A 25,678-nucleotide genomic window follows, 5' to 3' on the forward strand; every position below is an offset into this window, starting at 1 on the left:
TTTTTTTTTTTACAAAAAACCTTCCATTTAATTCAAGCAACCTCTTACAGATTTCATTTTAGTACCAAGTGACACCCTGTAATTGTTATTTGGAACTCACCGTAACCCCGACAGGCATGCGGAGACAACGCCGCTTGCTCGTTATGCACATGCTCGAGGATCGTTTATTTTAATGCTTTCAAATAAATATGTTCCATGCAGCACACCGCAATAAATAAGGAGCAGCAAAGTCTGTATAGTACATCCATTCATAAATGTAAGTCACCATGTGAAACACCACATCTAACGTCTTTTGCCCAGTCCCACATCGTGAAGCGCACCACATCTGCACCCAATCATATCGGGCTTCATATGGATTTAATACACCTCTGCCAGAAGTGCTGAGGAGCCCAAGTTTGGTCGGGGTTTCTAGCTAATCACTGCAGCTACTACGAGGAGTTAAAAGCACCAAACCCACGACAGCCTGGTTTGTCTTCGCATTTCCCAGTTTCTCCCCCACCCCACAAAATCCCCCCAAATAAAGAAATATGAAGCATGAAAAGGCTCTGGATAGTTTCAGCCTACTTTAAGCACAGTGTGATTAATAAGGAGGAATCAGCACTCTAACTCTGGCACAAACACTGGCATCGGAAGCCACAACAATACTGACTTGACACTGAACAACGATGTCTTCAAACCAGGGCAGATGCCAGTCTGGGATGAATGGGGAGAAGGTTACAGTTTAAGTCTCTTCTAGGCAGCTATTTCTACGGCTCCTTCTTCTTCGCTGTCTGCTCTGTTGGCCCGGATTTCCACCAGCGTCCGGGCAAACCGGGACCACTCGTCGTTGTGCGGCATGGCGAGCTACAAGAATTGAATGACAACAGTGTGACTAACAGAGGTGGAGAGTGTTCTTAAGCACTGCAATAGATGAGTAACAGCGGGCCAGTTTAAGAGAGCCCAGACACAGTCCCAAGTGCACAGTCCAGGACTTCAGCTACACTAGCATCAGTTTTAAACCTAGCCTTGGACACAGACTGCAGGGGCACAAAGCACCTCTTTATTCCCTATTCCAGTGATGCTCAATGGCTCAGAAGCCACCTTCGGCTCTGCTGGTTACTATTCCCTAAGGGGGCACACACCCAAGAGCAGTGAGAAAGGCCATTGGTCTGGAGGGCTTGTGATGGGCAGGGGGTTCCCACTTTGAAACAACCACTGCTACAGGGCATGGAGAATGGGTAAGCCAGAGGCATAGCTCCAAGGGGGCGGGGGTGACGCACCAGGCGTGTGCACCTGTGGGGGTGTGGCGAGGGTGTTCCGGGGGCGTTCCAGGGGCATTCTGGGGTGGGGCGGGGGTGTTCCAGGGCAGGGTATACACCAGTGCACTGGGCACTTTCCCCCCTTGCTATGCCTCTGAGGTAAATTGTAAACTGCAGCCCTCACACCACGGTTGGAAGTAAAGTTGGATGTTAGGAGGCAAGCAAACTGGCCAAAGAGAATACAGAGAACATTCACCGCAGCAGCCACCCAGGCAAAGACTTCAGTGGGATGGTGTTGGTTTTACTCCATTTTCTCCACAATTATTTCACTTTCTTGCAGGAGTCTTGGCAGTCTCATTCTCACACATGAGGCAATATTCCTCATGCTAAACAGAAAGAGTAAGACAGCAGAGAGGGAAGCCTTTCACCTTACTCTAGGTTCAGAAAGGCTGGATAAGGTTCAATAGTAGTGGGGAAAGGCAAGCTCAAAAATAACCTGGTGGTTTATTTTTATTATTTATAATATTTGTACTGTGCCTCATATTAGCATCTCTAGGCAGTTTGCAAAGATTAGCAATTATAAAAACCACAATAAAAACATCATGAATAAAATATCACAATTAAAACAACAATTAAAATCACATTCAAATTTATTGCCCTGAGACCCCCAGTGTACCATGGGGCCCAAAGGGCTCCTCCAGCTGAATGAGGGAACTTGTGAGCAATCATGTTGATGCTCCTGATCCCACCATTCCAAAGCAAGACTAGGGTCTCAACAGCAGTGCCAGCCATGTTCACTAGGCAAATCCCCCAGAGCTCTCCGAAATCCTTGGGATTCCACCCTCTTCCAGGGCCAGACCATCTTATTTGGTTTCCCACCCTTGCAGTAGAGGAGTGACATCTGAAGCCCAAACTTCACTAGGTAGTGATCCGTCCATGACAAGGGATGGACCTTGAGTCCCCCTACTAATGAAGCACATTCAACCCACCTGTCGCAAAAACCAGGTCGAGAGCATGTCCAACTGAGCGTGTCAAGCCAGAAACAAATTGAGACAGCCTCACAGTTGCCATGGCAGCCATGAGGATCAGAGGCATTTTCAATGAGGACATTGAAATCCTCCAGAACCACTGTACTCAGAGCCTCCACCACCACCTCGAAGACTGCCTCTGCCAGCCCAGGCAGGGAGGCAGCTGAGCAGCAGGGTAAGCGATACTCTAGCCTGTCTCTGTGGCCAACCACCAAGAACAAACTCTTTACACCAGTCACAGGGTGAGATGGTCATCTGGTGAGGGTGATGGAATCTCTAGTGGAAAGGTTGTAGTTCTGTATTTAATATCCATACTGGATCTCATGTTATTGTGTGTGCATTCAATGAAGCGGTACACAGGCCGTTAACTAGACATGTGGCTCTTTTGGTGCATGGTAATTGTGAATGTGATTGTTTGCAAGTCTCAGAATGAGTCCCATTACCCAACAGTGAACACTAGAAAATGTTATGCAACTTTTACCCAACTGATGTCAGTTTTTGCTAGATTTTTTTTTATTCTGCTTCATTTTTGTCAAATAAACTATAGATCCCCAAAAGTACAATAAAAATGCTAAGCATCTCTGGAACAGAGCAAATAGATGTTGTACAACTGATGAGAACTTTCCTCCCATAACTCAAAATTGAAAATTCTTTTATTCCCCCATCAAGAGAGGACAAAAGTATTCTTGAAACAATTTTTCCCCCCTCAACTGTGCTCCAGCGATATCGCAGGGTAATCCCCACCGTCCATTCCAGCTGAATCCAACGTCGCAATTTTTGAAAGATAATGCAAAATAAGATTGTTTCAATCACCTAAAACCCTAAACTGCTTCTTCTGTATATATTTTCATACACTAGAAACTAGCAACATGAATGCAAATTAACCATGCACCTTTTTACAGCTCTGTACTCTTTCTCTGGTTGCTCATAGGAAGAAGGCAGTAATACAAAGACATTGTGCAGTAATACAAAGATGGGGGTGGGAAGGGAAGCAACTGTTTCAAGACATAAGCAGCGTAATTGGGTGTCTCCATTGCTGCTAATGTGCCATATACATATCTGGCTTCTTTAGACATGTTCTAAAGATTGTGACTGGACTCTTAGGCACCCAATCCTAAATCAAAGTTGGCACAATCTGCCACTGAACTGGGTGCTCCAGTGCATAGACGAGGCTCTCACATGACCACGTTTCCCCATTTATTTCAGCAAAGCAGCATTCTCTGAGAAAATTCTTGTCTGCCTTCCCTGCATTGCTAATGAATAGGAAAGCCATGGGAAAAGGTCTCTTTGTGTGTTTTGGAACAATTGAACCACCAATAAATCAGTGGTTTGTTTCCAGGGCAGGAGACTTCTAAACCTATTAATTTGCTCCATCTAAGTTTAAAGTCCTCAGGACCAGAGGATGCTGCCTGAGGAGGGGAGAGGAAGGGCAATAAGACACAGGACAATTCATTTTTGTGGAATAAAGAATTGGCCAATCTGTTTATTGGTTATGCCAGCTAAGGAAGCAGAGATGCAGCATAGAGGGTGGATCCAGTCACTGGGCAGCATCCCTGCTGTTCCCTAATGATAACCCTCCCCCAGGCCCGAGTGCTCAGGGGAACCAGAACAGCAAGACCGTGGGAGCTATGTGGGTGCTGACATCTAAATGAAACTCCCCTTGCTGCATGGGGGTGTGAGCCATCAGCAGCCCCTGCCTGGGCATGCAGTACCAAGGCTCGTCTTACTCCAAGGCCCTTATGGGGGCCCCCACAAATGGATTAGTCCCAGTGGTAGAATTCAGCAGGTTCGCACCACTTCGGCAGAACCGGTTGTTAAAATGGTGCTTTGAAAACAACCAGTTGTTAAGTTATTTGAATCCCACCACCAGAACCCGTTGTTAAATTATCTGAATCCCACCACTGATTAGTCTCCTTGCACAACCCACCAAGCTGTGACAGATGAACCAAGCAACCGCAAACCCATAACAACAATGCCCCAAAACATAGAGGGAGGGTAGGTGGGAGAAACCAGCGGAGCGCAAAGCCAAAGAGGCGAGGAATCAGCCCCGCCCAGCTTTAAATGGCCAGACTGCCACAGCTCTGCCTTCCCAGGCTAACTCACCTGTTCGTGCCAGCCAGGCCACAACAGCCCTGCCCATTAGAAAACCATGCAGCTGGCACAAAGCCTGCCTCTTGCTGCCCCACCCCTGCATTCCCAGGCAGCAAAAGGGTCTGCAGTAAGTCCTGGGCCCTCCTTTTTTCTCGAATATCCTCTAATGAAAAAGCAGTATAATAAAACATCATTTGCTCAACATTCCAAAAGCTGTACAGCCAAGAACTCCTCCAACCATAGCCACAGCTAAACATGTCTGCAAGCAGAAAGGGCAGCATTGCCCTAACAAAGATTAACAAATCACACCAACCTCACAATCCATTCCAGCAAATGCGGGTTGCTCTATAGGCTACTGAGATCTCTTTGCTTTACCACTGTCCCATAACCACTGCTTTAGTGGACTACACTCCCTTTGCCATAAGTGCTTAGCACTGAACACGTAAGCCTTCTAAACAGGTGTCCATTACAACACGTTCATTTATATCTGCTTGCTCTTTCTAAATTAAGATAGCAAAGTCTTTGTCACACTATAAATGGTCTGTATTAATGCAGCAAGTGACACAAAGCAGACTGGTCAACTAATGAAGTATTGTGAAATCATGGATGGGGAAAACTCTTCAACAATAATATGGAATTGTCAGTTAAGAATGTCTCATTAGATATCACCTGGAGTTGCAAGTATGCTTGATTTACAGAGATTGTTTTTATCATGTGTACTCCAAATAGTATTTGGCACTGACTTGGTTAAAAAATTATCTGGGATAGATTCTTTTAGGTAACCCTACATATTTGTTTGGCTCCCCGGTAGTATTTCCACAGGTGTAGTGCGCAGAATGAGATTTTTCTGCTCCCCCCTAATCCCATGGCAACCTGAAATGTCCCCAGAAATCCTTTTCCCTGGGGAGAGGGAACCCCCTGGGACAGGAATTGGCAGGGGTGGGGAATTCAAATGGCTATAGGGCAGGAAAAGAGAAAATCTTGTTCTGTGAGCACAAGAACTTGATCCCATGTTAATGATAGTGTGGCTCCAAAAGATTACCTACAAAATCTACAAAGAATCACTAAAGTCTGTTCCGCACAGCACAAAAAAAGACATCTGTGGGACGTCTTAAAAAGACTTCTTTTTACTCTGCACACCCAAAAAGAGTAAAAGAGGCTGTGGCTGCTTTGACTCCAGACTGCAAGGGTGCCAGAGGGGGAAAAAGGCTTTCTCTCGCCTGACAATATCACTCTCTGGTCAGTTTCGCCCTCCGCTTGCACCCAACGTTTTGTGCTTTGGTGAAGGGATTCTCCCTGGCTCCATTTGCTGAAAGTTGCCCCAGGATGTTGCTCTGCAGGCTGCACAGGGTGCCTTTTCAGCCCCAAAATTGAACAGTTGTACTCCATTTGCTCTGCCAATTCCGGCAATATATAGTTTTGTTATTTATTTATTTTATTATTATTTTCAAGGTGCTCTTATGCAGATATGCATAAGAGAATCCTAGCTGCTCAGAGGGCTGCTTTACCTCTTATTGAGAAGCACTGGGTAGACCTGCCCTCCTTGTTTTTTCTGTGCAGTAAGAGAGCACAATGGTTGAGCAGTAAAATTCTGCACAGACATCTTAAAGGCAGCTTAGGGGGGAAAGGTGCACTTTAAAGCATTATATATATAAAGATGCCTTGGGTGGAAGTAAGGCATCCTGAGAACTTCCTGGGATGCCTTTTTTTAGGTCATCAGGATGTCTTAGGTCGTTTCCCCACTTACCTGGATGAGTGGTTGCTGCGCGCTACTCCCAGTGCGCATCATTTCTGACGTGCGCCTGGGCTTCCCCATCAAAAGGCACCGTTTCAAAAGGTGCCAGGAATGTCGCACGCTGAGGGGGCGCAACAGCAGCAGCATCGGGGCGGCTGCGTTGTCACCGCCCCTGCAATGGGGAGTGCTGGGGAACCCCGCGCTACTTGGGGAGAGTAGCGCGCAGCAGCAGGAAACGCTCTTATTTGTGCTGTGCAGAATGGACCTAAGCCTTTTGTCAGAGGAAAGCTCCTTAGGCCAGAGGAAGGCTTTAAACTTTGCTGAGGATACAAACCAGTGATCTAGATACATCTAGGACTGGTTGCTCCAAGAGAAGTTATCATCTTACTATATATCAGGACACCTGCTGGATTAATGTGTGCATGTGTGTGATTGCAAAGTGCCATCAAGTCACTTCTGATTTATGGCAACCCTATAAAGTAATAATCATTATCAGTTTTGCTTAGGTCTTACAAACTGAGGGCCGTGACTATATTAGTAACAATGCCCAAGTCTCCCAAAGGAACCAACTAAGAGTGCCTTCATTGTGTAGCACATAACCTTCCCATGAGCATAAACTGGAATTGCAGCAGAATTATAGGAGGAATGCCCCTTTCCAGAAACGGTACATTTCTTCTGTATGTCTTTAAGCATCTGAACTATTTTTCCTTCCCCGCAGAATGTGAAAGTTCCATGACACAGGTATGCCCAAATATACTATATTTAATATTATATTAATAATAAAAATGTATATTTATTATGATGTATGCCATTGCAAGACTCTCAGGGTGACCAGAAACTTTTAAAAATCTAATAAACAAAAGTATATTAATATGTTAAACTCCCACTGAAGAACATTTCATAATGCAAATCAGTAATATTTACAAATGAAAATCTAACTCTTGTGTGATTCTGATTTCTTCTGGGAACATCTTGGAAACAGAAGCCGGTGTTCTTTCCAAGATCAGGTATCTCTGGCAGAAAACATGAGTAATGGGGGTACAGTTATCTTTTTGCACTTCAGTCCCTTGCATTTTGGCATAGAGCTCCTGTCGTATCCATTGAATTCGGTAGCAGTGGGAAAATGTACTGAGCATAAGTTAATGACTTCAGCATGTGATAGAGTGCATTCTGGTCCCTGTTCTGTAATGTCAAACCTAGTTGTTCTCATCTGAAGAAACTGAACTAGAATGTTAACAATGGAAAACAATATTATCATTTGCAGAACCTCTGGCTAGTATTTTTCTATCATTGTTGACAAGAGTCAGGGATGGCCTCACTGTGAAGCATAGTGAGACCATTGCTTCAGGAAATAAGATTCCTGAGGGGGTACCATTTTCCTGCATTCAATCTCCATCTCTCACTGTGTGCATTTTGCAAAAAAGAACCAAGAAAGATGCGGTTTTAATTTTCTACTTCAGATACCCAAATGCCCAAGACCAACAATGCTCTCACATTTATTTCCCCATCTTCCTCATGAGAGAAATCTCCCCACTGTAGCTAAAGAGTGTGGCTTTCCTAAAATTCCTGATTCCGGCATTCTCCTCTCTTCTATATTCCAAGCTAAGTTAAGCTGGCTTGGAGAGAGCTAGTTTAAAAAGATTTTTAAAAGCCAGCTAATTAAAGACAGCAAAAAAAAAAGACCTTGGGTTAATTTTAGTTTGGTTCCTCTGACAGCGTCAGCAAGGCAAACGGGTTTTAATCACTAAGACGAGGCTGCAAAATAAATACCACGTGTGGTTGATCAGCATCCTTGTAATCTTCCAATTTAACAGGATTGTTTTAGAAAAATCCTATCTCAGGAGAGCGTTCTCTATTAACTTATTCTAAACACAGCTTCTACCATCCCAAAGGTTGCCCACGTTGGCCAAGGAAATAATACTGTACTGAAAAGAGTTTGTTGTAAACAGTTTTGCATGAAATGGGTTCTGCATGGATACGTTTATCAAGCCGCTGAACAAAAATAGTGATTTGTGTGGGTCAAACAACAAATATTGTGTGCAGACCATTTTTTCACTCCTGACTGAAGCATCAGTCCCAATTCTTCTCAAAACATACGGAATAGGAAGAAAAGTTTCCAAATTACAAATTGGTGGGGTTTTAATTTTCCTTCAGGGGTCCATTCCTGCTTAACTGAGGCCGAAAGATATTTTGCCACTAAGTATGAAAGGAGGAACGAATGAGCAATTTTTCAAAAAATGCAAACATATGCTATTATTATATATGTATACCTATTCTGGCTTTGATCCTGCGGTGGTATCAAAACTCCTTCATTATTTTTCTTTATATATAGCCTGAAAAACTCTTGTGTTTTTCCAGGCAACTCCCAGTGCCACACACATGGCTGGAAACAAAGTGGGAGGTAAGATGGAAGGAAAGGGCCACCAAAGAAACCAAAAGCACTCCTTTCGCATAGCTGTAGTACCACTGCACTTAACTCTTCGGAGAACCTAGCATCCTTGTTAACAATGGCCGAAACCACTGACCAGGGGTTGAAGCCAACAAACTGCATGCAGATGATTTTAATCAGCTCTGTATATATATTGGTGTGCTTAACTGAAGGGGTGGGATACCACAGATGGGCTAAATACTGTCTCTGTTCAATGCACAGCAGGTATTGTAGGAACTGTGCATGTCACCCTTCCATAAAGTTCATTTGTGGGTTTTCATCTGGATTAACTTCTGCTGTGAAGTACCTCCCTGCAGAGTTCCAAGCGGGTTTGACAGATTGGGCTAGCTGTTACACTAGTGAAAAATTGAGAACCCCACCCCGACCCTTCGCAGATCTAAAACTGAATCAACACGGACCTCCAGAACTATGCATTTCAATAAGAACAGCCTTGTAGGATCAGACCAAACATCTAATCCACCATGCCAGTTCCAACAGAGACTAGCCAGGTCTACCTGGGCACTCACAAGCAGAATATGAAGGCCACATCCATTCCAACTCTATCCCAAGCTACTGGTACTCAGGGGCCTATTATTACGATTATTTGTTTTATTTACAGAATTTGTGTCTGCTGTGGAAAGGCAAAGACATGTGTCACTCATATGGGGAAATAGGTGAATCTTTTGCTTTTTTATAGCAACCAAAAGGAAGCCCTGTGTACTCACAGTCTGCTGGATCACAGCCAACTGGCCTGCAAATACCATAAAATTATAGTTCAAATATGTCGTTTCCGCTTTTCTATGAAGCAAATTAACGTCCTGAACTTGGTCTGTAACGTGCCACAATTTTAGGCTAACCGGCTCCTTATCAAGACCTTCATTCCACAGCTCTGTATATTCATAACTACATAGAATTTTACTAACCATTAAAAAAATTTAACATCATAATTAAGTCCTCCCTCACAACCAAGGTTGTTATTGGAAGTGACAGGCTCAAACCACAGAAGAATCATAAAGATGATTAATTACACAAACTAATTTTTGTTTCGGAAGACATTTCTCCAGAAAACATATGCCGGTACAAGTAATAGAGCATGTCTGTTTCACTGAATTTTGCTAACAAGTGTGCCATTACGTTAACATAATGCAGCTTTAACCCAAATTTGGCACTGAGCATTTTTTCACCCAATTCCCTGTAGCACAGGTTGTAACAATTTCCTAGTCCAACTGATTTTACTATGCGTATAAAAAACTCAATGTACTTATTTTATTATTCCTATTGGCCAATTTGTTATTTTAAAAGCACATTTTCATTGTGCCTCATTAAGATGCTACACAATGTTATGAAACAGTGTTATTTTCAAGGGGCATTTTCATATAGCATTATGAAATTCTGTACAATTAATTCAAATGCAACATGAGGCAGTTTACTGTTTTTCCTTTGAGATGTTTGCCTACAGGAGCTGTAATTTTGTGGTCTATCGAAGCACTGGCATCAGAAAATCATCTTGTGCTACAAGGTGTGGAGGAGGGATTCAGGTATTTCCAGTGGTGGGATTCAGCCTATTCACACCACTTCGGTAGAACCGGTAGCTAATCCCACCACTGAGTCACACTACCAGTTGCCATCCCACCACTGAGTCCCATCACCGGAAGTTCGGAAACTGTTGCTAAATTATTTGAATCCCACCACTGGGAATTTCTCTGCCAAGCAAAGTAGGGACTGCAGATGTAATATTTTTATCACTTCCTTGTAGGTTCAAGAGCTAGACAAGGGAAACCAGAGAGAGATTTAGAACTAGGCAGGAAGTGAAGTGCCACGCTCCTTAAAACTACATATCACAATGTACCATATACATCTCTGGGCTGGGAGACAATATTTTAAACCAGCAGAAATCCTTGCATTTCACTTTATATAGAAGTTTAGATTAAAATGCAGCTCTTACTCCCTCCCCCAGCATAGAATGTGTACATTAAAGATCTCAAAAACTCAAAGGTAACTTAAAGCAAGGAATATTGTAATGAAAAACACAAGGATTTAGGGTGATAATTACTGGACTTTGCTCGACTTACATTGGCTTACCCCCTACAGAGGCTTCCAAAGCTAAAGATTTTATCACTGTAGTAATCAGCAATGGGTGATGGCCTTCATAAAACACAGTAATTAAACTGACTGATTTTTCAAACCTGGGCATTTTTTTCATTAAAGAGCTCTTATTTAAGCTACTTCAAAAAAAAAAAAAACACACACACACACACACAACCGCCCCTACCCAGCACACAGCCATCACCACACTATTTCTCTTCCAAATGCCTACAGGCAGAGGCAAAGCATCCTTTATTTCTGAAGCAATCATTGCACAAAGGTAATCCCACTGTAAAAACAAAGTCAGCTATCTTGTAACGTGCATGTTTGGTTTTTTAAATTGCATCCAGAAGCTCCATGCATGTGTTAGCCAAAAAAGTACGCAATGGGAAAATAAAAGGGGGGGGGGGGGGGAATGGACTATATATTTGTCCCCAAACGGCAATAGTGCTGATATCTGCATTAATTGCATTTCAATTCCTGTAACATATAGTAAAACATGAGCTAGAAACTCGTAGATATGTTATATATGGCTGTATAATACTGGGCGATCTTGCAAAGACTTTGTTAAAATTACAACCATATTCATGTGTGTGAACTGCAATGAATGAGGAAGAACTATATAAGTAATAGAACTGCCTTCCAGATCCCTGTGGTTCCCACAGCTGGGGACCATGAACTGTCTTGAAAATGCTGGGTTACCTGTGGTCTGTAACAATTACCCCAGGGAACCTAGCTTGAAATGTTGCAGAAGCTGGCTCTTTTTCATTTTATACCCCAAATGAAAGACACATTTGGGGAAAGCAGTCTGCTTTACAACTTTTACCGACTTATCTGAGGATGTATTTGTCAAATGGACAGAAGAGCAAAAAGCATATCAAAAATACTAGAAAACACTATACAGAAAGCACACTGGACACTAGCTTTTATTTAGAGCCCTCCTCTTCAAAAAAGGGAAAGCCAAACTTTGTGTATCAGATATTTCTTTAGATTGTCGGGGGGGGGGGGGGGCAGGATACACTTCTCCATCACTAAAGCAACATCGCCACCTGGACAAAGAAAACACCACTTTGTCCAGCACATGACACTAATTCACCACACATTTAGCATTTTAGCAGTCAGCCAAATACATGTAGTCACTGCTTGTTGGTTTCATGAGATGCTCTGCTCGTCGTCTGCTGGACAACATCAGCCATTCGGACCAGAAATCTACAGTTTGCACTTGCCATCCAAATCCAGTTCTGTTAGACAGGGAACGAAGTCTCAAAGTACAGGGAGGAGAGGAGGAATGTCCGGTTTTGGTGTTTCCTATGAACCGCCTTTCTATTCCAAGATGGCGACACTTGTCACTTGTACTAATACTTTGAGGAGATTTACTGATAAAACAGATACAGAATTTAAACATATTTTAAAGAAAATATTTAAAGTTCCCTTCAATAGATTTCCCATCCATCTGATTTACTTAATAATCGGAACACTTCATTGTGATTTTGTACATAATCAGTAACTGATACAGAAATTGCCCTCTCACATTAACGTACATGTGCAGATACATAAGTCTGTCCTCCCATCTATGTATGTGTAACTCACTTTCATGCTAATGGACAGACTACAGTGGCAATGGAAAGAAAATAGACCCCTGACTGTGAAAATAAATGTGCTCAGTTATTTTCAGACACAATGCTGAAATTGAACAGCTTAAAAAGAGGATAGGCTCTATCACAAAAACTTTTATTTTTTAAAAAATGAAAATGTTATTTTAAGCTTACTAATCGTGGGTTTTACCATTTACCTTCCTTTTGTGGTATCATTAAATGGACATCATATATGGATGAACTGCAAAAGAGGGTTTTAGTTTAATAGTCATATTGAGGCAAGCCTTTTAAAAACAAGGTCAAATACCACAGAAATCAAACCAAGTAAAGTTTCCCCCTGCCCAGCTCATGATGGTTCATAAAAATGGTATTCCCATGCAATCTTTACCAGGGAAAAATGCAGCAATAGTCTCATATGCACCCAGAAGTGACAATATGACCTGCTGGGTCATCACCCTGTATAGAGAAGAAGAAGAAGAAGAAGAAGAAGAAGAAGAAGAAGAAGAAGAAGAAGAAGAAGAAGAAGAAGAAGAAGAAGAAGGAGGAGGAGGAGGAGGAGGAGGAGGAGGAGGAGGAGGAGGAGGAGGAGTTGGAGTTGGATTGATATCCCCCCTTTCTCTTATGTACAGAAACTCAAAGGGGCTTACAAACTCCTTTCCCTTTGCCCCTCTCAACAAACACCCTGTGAGGTGGGTGGGGCTGAGAGAGCTCCAAAGAGCTGTGACTAGCCCAAGATCATCCAGCTGGCGTGTGTGGGAGTGCACAGGCTAATCTGAATTCCCCATACAAGCCTCCACAGCGCACGCAGCAAAGCGGGGAATCAAACCCGGTTCCTCCAGATTAGAATGCACCTGCTCTTAACCACTATACCACACTGGCTCTTTGAAAGGTTTTTAAATCTGTGTTGGCCCTCACCTTTGTCAGTCCAAATTGCAAGGGCACCTTTTGGCAAGCCATGGAGGTGGAGCAAATGCTGGACTTCACCGAGCATCGTGGCCATGTCAAGGTGCTCATGAAGAGCACCCACTTGCTCACCCAGGCCATCTTTGATGACATTGCTAGGCACCTGGAGGCAGGGAAGTAACTGCAGTCCCTGGATCAGTGCTGTTCAAAATTTAAACCAATGAAGTCTGCCATCATGAATACCATGTGTCATGCGATGGCAACGCCAGGGTTTTTTGATTGTCCAGCACATAGTAGAAGGGCTACTGTTTGTGTTTTGTCCTCCCAGAATAACGTGACAAAACACGGTTACCCAAGTAAACCATCCTTCCTTCCTATCATAACCTTGATATCCAACCCCCCCTCCCTCTGACTGATGACCAATTCTTGTTGCGAGAGGGGGGTTGAGGTCCCCCTGCTTATTTCCTCAGTGACTGGTGTCCAGCCATCCTTTCAGTTTGGCAACAAATGGTCTCTCCAGATAACACTTCCCATTTCCCTTTGTAGGCAGGATATCACTGTATCAGAATTAGGTGGTGTAGCTTCATGTGTTAACATATGTGTTAATTCAACTGCATTAAAAGTGGAATCCTCTACAGAGAGTAATTGCCACCACGCACCAGATGTCAGAAAAAAAGGCAAGGGAAAAGTGGGGAAAGGGGAGTGGGTAACTGACCTCTTGATGCCCCCGGGGGGGAAGCCTCGGAAGGAAATACAACAAACCCAAGGGGAGGCGTTAGTGCATAAATGGCCATAAAAGACTAGGTATTTTGTAAACTTCAGTTACTGCTGTTTGCTTCTTCCCCACTTTCTGGATTATATCATGAGCCGTTCTGTGTTCCCTTGTGTTGCTTGGCTTCTGTCAAAACCTCAGTATGCATGCAGTTCTCTTGCTATTGGTCAGCCAAAATAAATGGGCAGGGAATGAGCAGGGACATACAAAGCAAGCCAAACCTATTTGGAGATCCCCCCTTTTTGTCTAGCCACTGATTTCCATAAACTTAAATAATCTAAAACAAAAGTTATTTTACAGCCCTTGCCCCCTCCCCTTTCTCCTTCCCAATTTCTTCACATTCTCTAACCTCAATTTCTTTTTAAGTAAAACCTTGGGAATTAACACATAACCACTGTCAGTCTCTCAAAAAGTTTGATCTCCATGGGATCCGAGAAGGGTTTTTTTTAAAAAAGGGGGTGCCCTCTTTATGGAGAGAAACATTTGGCAGTTGGAAGTTTGTGAACTGCTTTCAACTATATAACTGTGTTTTGTGGCAAGATGTGTTAATGGAATATGATGGCAAACTGAACAAGAGCAGGGGATTAAACAAGGACTTCTGTCCCACAGCCTTTTAAAATTTTCCTCAGGAAAAACTGCCCAGTCATGTTTGATGGATCATCCCTAGCAGAAAAGAGAGAGAAAGATCAAGGGGTTGTTGCAGCAGCTACATTTCTTTGGCCACTTTGCCCAGCTGAAATCACACGGTTGAGAAGAGTGCTGTTATTATTATTTCAAATGATTTTCCTTGGATAATTCCTTCCCTTTGGATCGTCCGGCTCTGCCCTAATTTTCCAGTTTTCTAGTGGACCTCTCATTCTTTACTATTGTGATTAAGCAAACTGAAGGGTCTGAATTCAAACGTTACAAGAGTCTCAAAGCAGCTTACAAACTCCTTTCCTTCCTCTTCCCACAACAGACATCTTGGAAAGGAGGTGAGGCTGAAACAGCTCTCGGAAAAAAACTGCAACTAGCCCAAAGCCATCCAGCAGACTTCATGTGTAGGGGCAGAGAAACAGATCCAGTTTATCAGATAAGAGTCTGCCACTCATGTGGAGGAGTGGGGGATCAAACCCAGTTCTGCAGATTAGAGTCTGCTGCTCATAACCACTGCACCATGCTGGCCGAGGTTAGTTCTAACTGAGGTTAGTTAATAATTGCTGGCACATGTTATGTTTCAGAAACTCAGTTTTGCTTGCAACCAACAAATCAGTTGGTTTGTCTGGCACCTGCATTAGGATTTTAACCAAATCTAAGTAAAATGGAACTATGGTTTATAACTCATGAACTCTCAATGCAGCTATGATGTTTACTCTCTGAAAGTATGCTGGTTAGTTGTATCAGTACAACACAGAGATAACTGTGAAATGACTAAATTGGACATTTGTCCTGCTCGCCAACCCTGCTACACGGCCAGGTGACAATCCTCACTGATCCCAGAAAGAGACATTGGACTGAGACAAGTGCCCCAGGCAGCAGGCAGAGAAGAGGCAGTGACAGGAGGCGGGGGAGACTCAATTTCCCAGAAGAGATGGCTCATTCAGCAGTGTGTGCTCCCCGTTTCCCCAATTAGGTTGCTGCAAGGAGTGGTGGAGAAGGTAGTGGGAGACCCTGAGCCTCTGATGGGAGTCATAGCCCTAGATAACACGGAGGCTGTGGCTGTTAATCAGGTGGGGAGGGAGAGCTAAAGGTTCCTAAGAAAATGTTCAAAGATGTCAGGTTCTGCCAGTGGGAGACATAAGCTCTCAGGTAATCTTCCTCGGCCTCACTAATCTCTCACCTTCCCCACCCCCCACTAAGGGACCCTTCACTATTCCATCTGCAGGATGGAATTCCTTGACTTCCTTGCCCCCCCCCCCCCACAAGGACCATACACTGACAGTGGCCACGGCAGGCTTTGGGTCTTTGAGACATCAACAGGGAGGGGCTTAGGACACGTTCCAAACACTCGCAGCATGAAGAAGAATTTGGAGAACTGGTGACTATTGGGGTTTGGAATGACTGATGTGCCCTCTTTCCTGCTTCCTTGCCTTGTGCTCTACTGAGGCACTGCAAAAGCCTGGGGTTGAATGGGGTGGAGAGGAAGAGGATGGCTATTTCTCTTCTGCACCCCCCCCCCCCCCCCGCCAATTGGAAGCTGTGTAATGCTTGGCTTTACCACAGACTGTAAGTACTTCTGTCCCTTTATCCAATAGGCTTCGCTTTCCCCAAAGAACCTGATTTTGCCCCTTGAGAACAGCAGGCAAAAATGGGACAAGAGCAGAGGGCCTGTTCATGTGCACTATGTGCCATCAAGTCACTTCTGACTTATGAATCAATGACCTCCCAAACATCCTCTTGTTAACAGCATTTCTCAGGTCACACAAATTGAAAGTCACAGCTACTTCATTGAGTCAATCTATCTCTTTTTCTGCTGTCTTCAATATTATTTTATTTTCCAGTGAGTTTCTTTTCTAATTATTAAAGTACAGTAGTATTTAGTCAGTAGATCTGGTCCTGATCCATAGGACATGGTCTTTTGCCTCCGTCAGTGGAATCTGAAAATACTTCCTCATACAGGAGATAATCACTGCCCTCCATGAAAGGGAGGTGATATCAGTGCCAGATTTAGATGAAGAGAGACCCTAGGCTATTCCACTACTGAGACCCCTCCCAATGCCCCACACTGCCGACTAGAAGAAAATGGGGTTCACAAAATGGGATCCCCTTCAGTGAAGTCCTGGAAGGACACAATCAACCCAGAAATCAATGCTAATGTCAAGTTATTGGTTTAAGACAATATTATTCTGAAATGGAGAGCAAGGAAAATTATTGAAGGGTTGTTTCGAGACTACAGCGTGTTATGACAGCATGTGTAAGAAAGGCCAAATATATTGTACACCTTGGCCGGAGGCCCGCTAGATTTTGAGGTCCTAGGATTCAGTCTGCCAAGCCTATAGATAAATCTGGCACTGAATGATATGGATACATTTGAGAGACAGCAGAATAAAGATCTGGTGTGAATGGTTATGGACTGGTTTCTATAAAGAATGCCTTGTATCTATAGGTGGTCATACATATAGTGTGCAAAACAATTATAATTAGAAATAACAGATTCATGTCCAGTACCATCTTAAAGACCAACATGACTGTCAAGGTACGAGCTTTTGATAGTCAGAGCTACATTTCTCGTGTCTGACGAAGGGAGATTCTTTATCTTTGGAAGCATGGCTACCCTCTGAACCAATCAGAAATGAATTAATCTAAGAAGTATATGTTAAAAGAACGAGCTAGTTCTTGCGAGTTTTCTGCTTGTGGAAATAGACCTTTTCCTCTTTTTAAACCTCCTTGTAGTCTCTTCAACCATCAAAAATTGAAGTGTGAAGAAAGGTCCTGGTAAATAAAATGTACCAGGGAGAAGAACAAGAAGAAGAAGAGTTGGATTTATATCCCCCCTTTCTCTCCTGTAAGAAGAAGAAGAAGAAGAGTTTGGATTTATATCCCCCCCTTTCTCTCCTGCAGGAGACTCAAAGGGGCTTACAATCTCCTTGCCCTTCCCCCCTCACAACAAACACCCTGTGAGGTGGGTGGGGCTGAGAGAGCTCAGAAGAGCTGTGACTACCCCAAGGTCACCCAGCTGGCGTGTGTGGGAGTGTACAGGCTAATCTGAATTCCCCAGATAAGCCTTCACAGCTCAGGCGGCAGAGCTGGGAATCGAACCCGGTTCCTCCAGATTAGATACACGAGCTCTTAACCTCCTACGCCACTGCTGCAATATGAGGAGTCAACTGGGTGAAGTCAGCTCTCTTTTTAAACCTCCTTGTAGTCTCTTCAACCATCAAAAATTGAAGTGTGAAGAAAGGTCCTGGTAAATAAAATGTACCAGGGAGAAGAACAAGAAGAAGAAGAGTTGGATTTATATCCCCCCTTTCTCTCCTGTAAGAAGAAGAAGAAGAAGAGTTTGGATTTATATTCCCCCTTTCTCTCCTGCAGGAGACTCAAAGGTGCTTACAAAATCCTTCCCCTTCCCCCCTCACAACAAACACCCTGTGAGGTAGGTGGGGCTGAGAGAGCTCTGAAGAACTGTGACTAGTCCAAGGTCACCCAGCTGGCGTGTGTTAGAATGTACAGGCTAATCTGAATTCCCCAAATAAGCCTTCACAGCTCAAGTGGCAGAGCGAGGAATCCAACCCGGTTCTTCCTGATTAGAGTACACCTGCTCTTAACCACTACGCCACTGCTGCAACATGAGGAATCAACTGGGTGAAGTCCGCTCTCTCCCTCATGTGCAACAACTTACAGATTCCAACTATATGTAGTTGTATCAGTGAAACTAAGCAGAGTTAGATGTTTTTTAACTCACTGAATTTTAAAAGTATAACTCTGCTTAGGACGTCACATAGGAGACCCAGTGTGGCGTAGGGATTAGAGTGCTGGACTAGAATCTGGGAGACCCGAGTTCAAATCCCCTCTCAGTATGGAAGCTCACTGGGTGACCTTGCGCCAGTCACACATTTTGAGTCCATCCTCACAGGGTTGTTGTGAGGGTAAAAAAGAAGAGAACCTTTGGGGGAGGTTAAGGGGGTATAAAAGAAATGTACAAATAAACAAACTATAGATCACAGAAGGCCCAATTTTATTTGGCCTTAAACCACTACCACTGCACGCATCAACATACATAAAATCACATACATAAAATTTTGGATCGACCTCATTGTCCATTCTGATTCCAGTGTGAAAAAATACTAAGGAATTAATTCTAGAAAAAAAAACATTAAACCCATGGTTAATCTGGAAGGTATGAAAAAAAGAAACTCCTGGAGTATGAAATGTTTAAAAGACGTTTCTACAGTCTGTCTAGACTTCAGACAATTTAGGCAAGATCAGATTCTATTGTCAGCGCAGGTATTTCCAGTGTCTGTCAGATCACTTAGGAACAGAACAAAAAGAAAATCCCCCCAGAAAACACACACTCGCCCGCAATACTTCAAATAATAAATAAATAAATAAAACTGTCCTGCCAGCGCCGTGGCAGCAATCTGAGCATAATGACTTTAGACAGTTTAGCAATTATGATAACGATACGGCAAGATGTTTCTGCAGTCATTTGCGAGCAAAGCAACTCCCGCAAAAAGGAGATGCGAGCCAAAAAAATGAGTCATGCTCAAGCAATTTTGCTATGGGCCATAAAATCGCTTTTGTGTGAGTTGAAGCTAAATCTGTATGCGCTCCGTAATGTTTCCCTACTGCGGCGAGATGGAGATCCCGGTATCCTATCACAGATAATGACGAAAAACAAATTCTGTCTATAAAAGCTGATTGCTCCGAGAGTCACCCTTGACTGTTCCGAGAACTGTAACGCAGCCGCCGCGCTTGATGCTGCATTCAGCAGCAAAGAGGCAGATCCCATCAAACATGCACCATACTGACTTCAATTTAGTCAGATTTTAGTATGGAGAAGGCTTGCTGCACACTACGTCCTGCCAGTTAATTTCCATTACATCTACTCTTCACATGACGGCCTTCGGAGGCCCTTCTCTGCCATTTTAGATTTTCTTACATCCATACCCTGCCCCCAAATTAAGAACATAAGAACGTAAGAACTAGCCTGCTGGATCAGACCAGAGTCCATCTAGTCCAGCACTCTGCTACTCGCAGTGGCCCACCAGGTGCCTTTGGGAGCTCACATGCAGGATGTGAAAGCAATGGCCTTCTGCTGCTTAGGCAGCCATAGAATAAGCTGGTTCGTCTTTTGTCCGTAGGGAAGGCTGCAAGAGCAGTGAGGCCTGAGAGGCCTATTGACCAAGAGACTAAGCTGAAAACCAGGAAGTCTCTAGCACAAAATCTTTCTCTATAATGAACTCACTGAGTGGTAGCGTTGCCAGCTCCAGGCAGGGAAACTCCTAGAGTTTTGTGAATGGAGCATGAGGAGGGTGGAGTTTGGGAAGGAACTCAGCAGGATATAATGCCACGGAATTGTCAGGAACTGCCTGGTGAATGAGGGGCCTTCCTAGTTTAATGATTTTGGAACAAATTATACTGACAGGGAGGGCATCTGGGTGATGGAGATGGACTTTCATTTCAGTGTAAGAGTTGCAAGATATATGTAACCTGTTATATGTAATGGAACTTTCCTTTCATTTCTCTTGACCTTTATGGCTTCACACATTCGTAGATAAGTAGGCTGACCCTGGCTGTTCACTCCCAGGAGAAAACGGGAAGTGTCTGTTGCCCTGTGGGGATAGACAAGCCAGGTGGCTGAATCTTTCCCTATCACTGACCTTGGGGCACTGAAGCTCCAAAATAGCGCTTTTCACACATTATTTGGGAAAACGGGAGGGGGAATTCTTTGGGGATAAAGGGGTTCACAAAAGCCAGGTCTGGCAGAACTTAAGCTAGGTACTTCGTTGCCTTTCAATAAACACTGCCAATCAAGAATCCGGAGTTTGTTTATTGGCTGAAGGTTCGAGACCTAACAGGAATTGACACTCCACAGCAGCCATTTTCTCCAGGGGAATGGATCTCTATAGTCTGGACCACAGCTGTAATTCCAGGAGATCTCCAGAAGGTCCCTGCAGGTTCACAACCATATTGTTCAGCAGCTGTAGTGGCCATTGGTAGGCAACCACAACAGTATTGCCAGACTTCAAGCCTTGTTTTCTCTCAGTAAAAGACAGGGAAAGTGTGCAGATCCCTCTCCAGTGATGTTTTAGCCTTTGAGGAAGGACTCGTTGGGATCAGGCCTCCCAGTAACCACCAGACAACTTGATACCACACATTTTGCATGATTCGCCCCGTACTGGGTGCTTGTTATGTTCAGCCACCCTATGAAAATTATGAAAACAGCCACCCTATGAAAATTAGTATGGTCTAATGGTTTGAGTTTCAGACTCCGATCAGGGCAACCCAGGTTCAAATACCCACTCTGACATGGAAGCCTCAAGCAGTTGTGAGGAAAAAATGTAGAAGAGAGCATGATGTATGCCGCTTTGGGTCACTAATGGGCAGAAAGCATATAGATATTAATATATGCAGGCAGCAAACAAAAGATAGGTTGCTTGGGGCACAGGAAGGAGAGAAAGAAGGGAAAGATGAGGATATGGGGGCTGCCAGGAAAGAGGAAACAGTGTGGGGAAAATGATACAGGGGAAAGTGAGGTATTCCCCATAAATCCAAGTGGATTCCCTGCCTTTGTGTGTGCGCATTTATGGCAGTCAACAGTATTAAACATCCTTTTGTACAAAAGTGATTCTTGAATTAAAATTTAACATCTACATTTGGATACCTCAAACTGAAGGGGAAAAAACCTCCCTCTGATTTTGTAAGGGCTGGAATGCCTTCTGGCCTGACTGACTGTGCCAGTTAATGGACAAATGCTTCTAGACCCAACGCAGTGTGTATCTGTTGAAAAGGAAAGCACAAGTACTCAGCACATTTATTTTTAAAAAGATCAAGTACCTCTCCCACGTCATAGATCCAGATCCTTCCTTCTGAATCTCCAACCGCGACTTCTTTCCCAGTTTGGGCCCAACGGACTCGGTTGAGGGCAGAAGCTCCTTCAACGGTGATGCTGGCTGTCGGAACCTATCAAAAAAAGAGTCTCATGTAGAGAATGACAACCTTGCAAGGGCTTCTCCCATCCCACACACACACTTATAAAAATATGCTTGCGGCAATCAATGACGCATCCCTTTAACACTGCTTGCAATACTGTGCTGAGAGGCAGGTAAGAAGATAAAGGGTTAAAGGGATTCATTGTTGCTCACTCACAGGTGGTACCAAAGAAGAGAGAAAGTGACAAATGGGGGATAGCATGGAGAGGCAACATACTTTCCCATTGTCAATGGGTGGGAAGCAACACAAATGTTTTTTTTTCTTTTTTGCAGTGAGCATGGAGCAGTGAGCATGGAAGTGGTGAGGGGCAGCAGGTGCCCCAGGCAGAAGGCAGAGAAGGGGTGGTAGAAGGAGGCAGGGAAGGCTCAATTGCCTGGAGGAGATGGCTTGTATTGCAGCATGTGCGCCCGCGCTCCTTATTGGGCTGCTGCAAGGAAGAGGGGAAGGTTCCATTGCCCAGAAGAGATGGCTCATTCTCCAGTTCTTCCCTCAATTAGGTGGCTGCTAAGAAGTGGTGAGGGGCTGAATTGCTCAGCGGAGATGGCTCAATCTGTAGTGCATGCACCCCATACCCTTGAATAGGCTATGGGGGATGTGGGGGGAGAGGATGTGGGGGAGAGGGAGACCCTGGGGCCTCAGAGGGGGGTTGCAGCCTCGGAAGGATCTGCAGGACCTTCCAATACCTTGTCTTCCTGCTCCCCCCCCCCCCCATCTTTCAAGGACCATGCATTGACAGTGGCTGTGGCAAGCTTTGGACTCTCAAGATATTTTGGGAGGGGGGGGGCGGCGGCTTAGGATGCATTCTAAACACTGACAGGGGGAAGTAGAGTTTTGTGGGCTGGTGACTGTTAGGGTTTTGAATGCCTGATAGGCCCCTCTTTCCTGCCACCCTGCCTTGTGCTCTGATGAGGCACTGCAAGCCCTGGGACAAGGACAATCTCTTCTCTTGCCTCTCCGTCAAAGGCCATCAACAGACCTGCCACCTCATCTGACAGGCTTGACCTTCTCCACAGACCCTGATTTTACAGCTTGAGAAATAGAGGAACAAGAACAGAGGGCCTATTCATGTGCATTATGTGCCATCAAGTTGCTTCTGACTTAGGAATCAACAACCTTCATAACATCCTCTTGTTAACAGCCTTGCTCAAGTCCTCAAACTGAGGATGATGGCTAGAGGGAGGAGGAGGAGGAGGAAGAGTTTGGATTTATGCCCCACCAAGGAGACTCAAGGTGGCTTACAAACTCCTTTCCCTTTCTCTCCCCACAACAGACACCTTGTGAAGTAGGTGGGGCTAAGACAGTTCAAAAGAACTGTTACTAGCCCAAGTTCACCCAGCAGGAATGAAGGAGTGCAGAAACACATCTGGTTCATTAGAGAAGTCTCTCCCACTCAGTTGGAGGAGTGGGGAATCAAATCCGGTTCTCCAGATTAGAATCCACCTGCTCTTAACCACTATACCACACTGGCTCAATCCATCCAATGATAGATCTTCCTCTTTTCTCATTGTCTTTAACCTTTCCTAGTATTATTTTCTGTTCCAGTGCGTCTTTTCCAATGACTAAAGTACAGTAGCGTCAGTTTATTAATTTAACTTCTAGCAGCATAATTACCAGTTGTAGCTTTTCTTGGGGCTGTACTTTATCATGCTCCAAAGGAGCATGAGGTGTGTTTGGTATTTCCCATGTCAAAACTATGTGTGTTGTATTTTTTAAAATGTTTGGGAAAACATTAGGCTGAAAAACTTCCTCCTTGAGTTGGGTTTTTATGTGTGCAACATTCAAACATTATAGATAGACAAAATACTGTAGAAGTATAATTATTAATTAACAGTTCACAGAGATCAACATAATTTAAATGAGTTGTTGATTATATACACATACATAAAGAAAAATGTATATAATATATGGGGAGCATCTTTTTATATTTTTGCCCCCATCCAACAAAAAATTTAGATCCAGCCATGTAAGCAAAAGCCACTGCAGCTTCATTTCGAATTACAGCCTAACATAGGATCAAAAGATGAGTTACAAGTCAGCTGAATAACAAGAATTAATGAGCATAAATGTGGTATGGATCAGAGAATGAAGAATGAGAGGAGAGTTGTGGAGTTGTAAACATTTGACCGACTGAGAACAGTCAGAGGAGATGGGATTGACTCAAAAACAAAACAAAGAGTGACCATTCATAACTCCCACTCTCGTCTGATACTCTCAGCCCTTCTTTGCCAGCGAATCACTTTAAAAACTCTTGGATCACTTGCAAGGATATGACAGGTTCAATCCAGTGGTGGGATTCAAATAATTTAACAAGCGCCATTTTAACAACCAGTTCTGCTGAACTGGTGCGAACCTGCTGAATCCCACCACTGGTTCTATCCATATATAAATCCATATATTCTACCCATATATATATGGACTGGAAAGGAGGAGGGGAAGCACGATTGAAAATGTATATCACTTATATATATGTCAGTCATTCATGTGTGTGTGTGTGTGTGTGTGTGTGTGTGTGTGTGTGTGTGTGTGTGTGGTTGTGTATTTGAAAAACAACCTGCAAAATTGACCAAAGAAAAGCTTTGCAAAGTCCAATAAAATTAGAAAAAAATTAATTGTACCTACACACAAAATTGTTCTTGCCTGTTCATTAGTTCAGGAAGCTTAGAAGCACTCTCTAAATGTCATGGATAGGCTCCCAAGCAATCCAAATGGAGCTGCCAGTCTGGGCAGATGCATTTATCTGATAAAGAGTGAAATGTGAAAAGAAGGCCTTGCACTTGTTTTCCCCTCCTTTCGATCACTGTATCCACTTTTAGGCATAAATGAAATGCCATAACTGGCTTTCCTGTGAAAGGGCTGTGGAATTCAGCAGCCAGAAAGCTCTATAGGGAGCAAAACAACCATTTGGCACCTTTCACTGGGTAGGCTGCTAGTCAGATTCCGAAAGGATTCTAATGAATGAGTTAAGCGTTGCTGTCTATCTTGCAAGATAAAACAGCTACCAGGGGGGGAAAATGCTTCACATAACAATACATGTACTTCAAAGTACAAATCAGCTTATGAAAGATGCATCAATATTAGGGCTTGCATTAACCTTTAAGAAAAAAGGTATGGAAAACACACCAAACATAAATACATGCATGCATGCATATATCAGTAATGACTCAAATGGTCCCTGTTTTGAATATATTGTTCTATTATTGATTGCTGAGGTTCATGCACATTTTGACAGATGGCAGGCAACATTTCTGCAAGTTGACGCTATTCCTAACCATGTGCAAAAGAGAAAATATCATTTGCAGCCTCTATAACTAACCTGGGTATGATCCACTGGATATGTGCTCTCATATTCACTAGCAAAATTTGTTCTCGCTAGCTTTCAGGATTTATCTTGCTGCCAAAAATTGACCTTTACATCTAAACGTGCCAAAAATTATGTAGCTGCATTTTTTATTTCCACAATCAAATACTGCCTGGGAATCAATAAGGCTTGGTTTGACCGTTAGCGGGGCTTATTGAAATTGCATAAACATGATGTTTATGCAATTTTAATAAGCCCTGCTAACAGTCAGTGCAGAAACAGTTCACATCAAGAATTTTGAAAGTTGGAGAAACATTCTCTGCATACTTGACTGTAGAACAATAGCTTGAAAAATAATCCCCAGTCTCCAGTTCATAAATGCAGCGGCTCCAAAAGAAGTCTTGTTGATTTTAGAACTGGGAGGAATATCCATAACATTGTAGCTGATTTTTCGTAATATACTCATTTTGGCCATTAGCCACATGCCAGGGGCAAGTAATTATTTCTCGTCAGATCCACCACTGAAACTGTACTGTGGCATGGAGACAGATCTGTAAAATGGTTTGTGGACTAGAATTATGTTGGTATTTCTCTTTAAACCCATAATGGGAGTTCCACCTTTCCCTTAGCATACATATAAATGTCTGACATTATACTGGTTATGATACATTTCTTTCTGTTGCTGGTATCCCAATATGCAGTGATGCCTACGGATCAGGACTTAACTTGTTAAACAACCTGGTCCTCAAAGGATTAAATGAAACCAAGTTTGATATAAATCAGCAGGACTTTCAAAACTCACGATACCCTTCTTTCGGAAAGTTGCTGCCTCAACCGCAACCCCTTGCGTATTATTTTAGGAACAAATTTGTG

At 43.5% G+C, this 25,678-nt stretch overlaps 1 protein-coding gene across 7 annotated transcripts in view; it reads right to left on the reverse strand.

The window, feature by feature from the left end:
• Positions 1-25,678, reverse strand: part of DYNC1I1 (dynein cytoplasmic 1 intermediate chain 1) — a 202,978-nt gene continuing 177,300 nt past the window's right edge. For all 7 annotated transcript variants that reach the window (XM_048510901.1, XM_048510898.1, XM_048510902.1 and 4 more), the window contains 2 exons: positions 21,352-21,477; positions 1-843 (listed from right to left, as the gene is read on the reverse strand). In XM_048510901.1, coding sequence (XP_048366858.1) covers positions 733-843; positions 21,352-21,477 — 237 coding nt within the window. In that variant the 3' untranslated portion in view covers positions 1-732. The remainder of the gene's footprint in view (positions 844-21,351; positions 21,478-25,678) is intronic.

Source organism: Sphaerodactylus townsendi, linkage group LG11, assembly GCF_021028975.2.
Source record: "Sphaerodactylus townsendi isolate TG3544 linkage group LG11, MPM_Stown_v2.3, whole genome shotgun sequence".
NCBI lineage: Eukaryota > Metazoa > Chordata > Lepidosauria > Squamata > Sphaerodactylidae > Sphaerodactylus > Sphaerodactylus townsendi.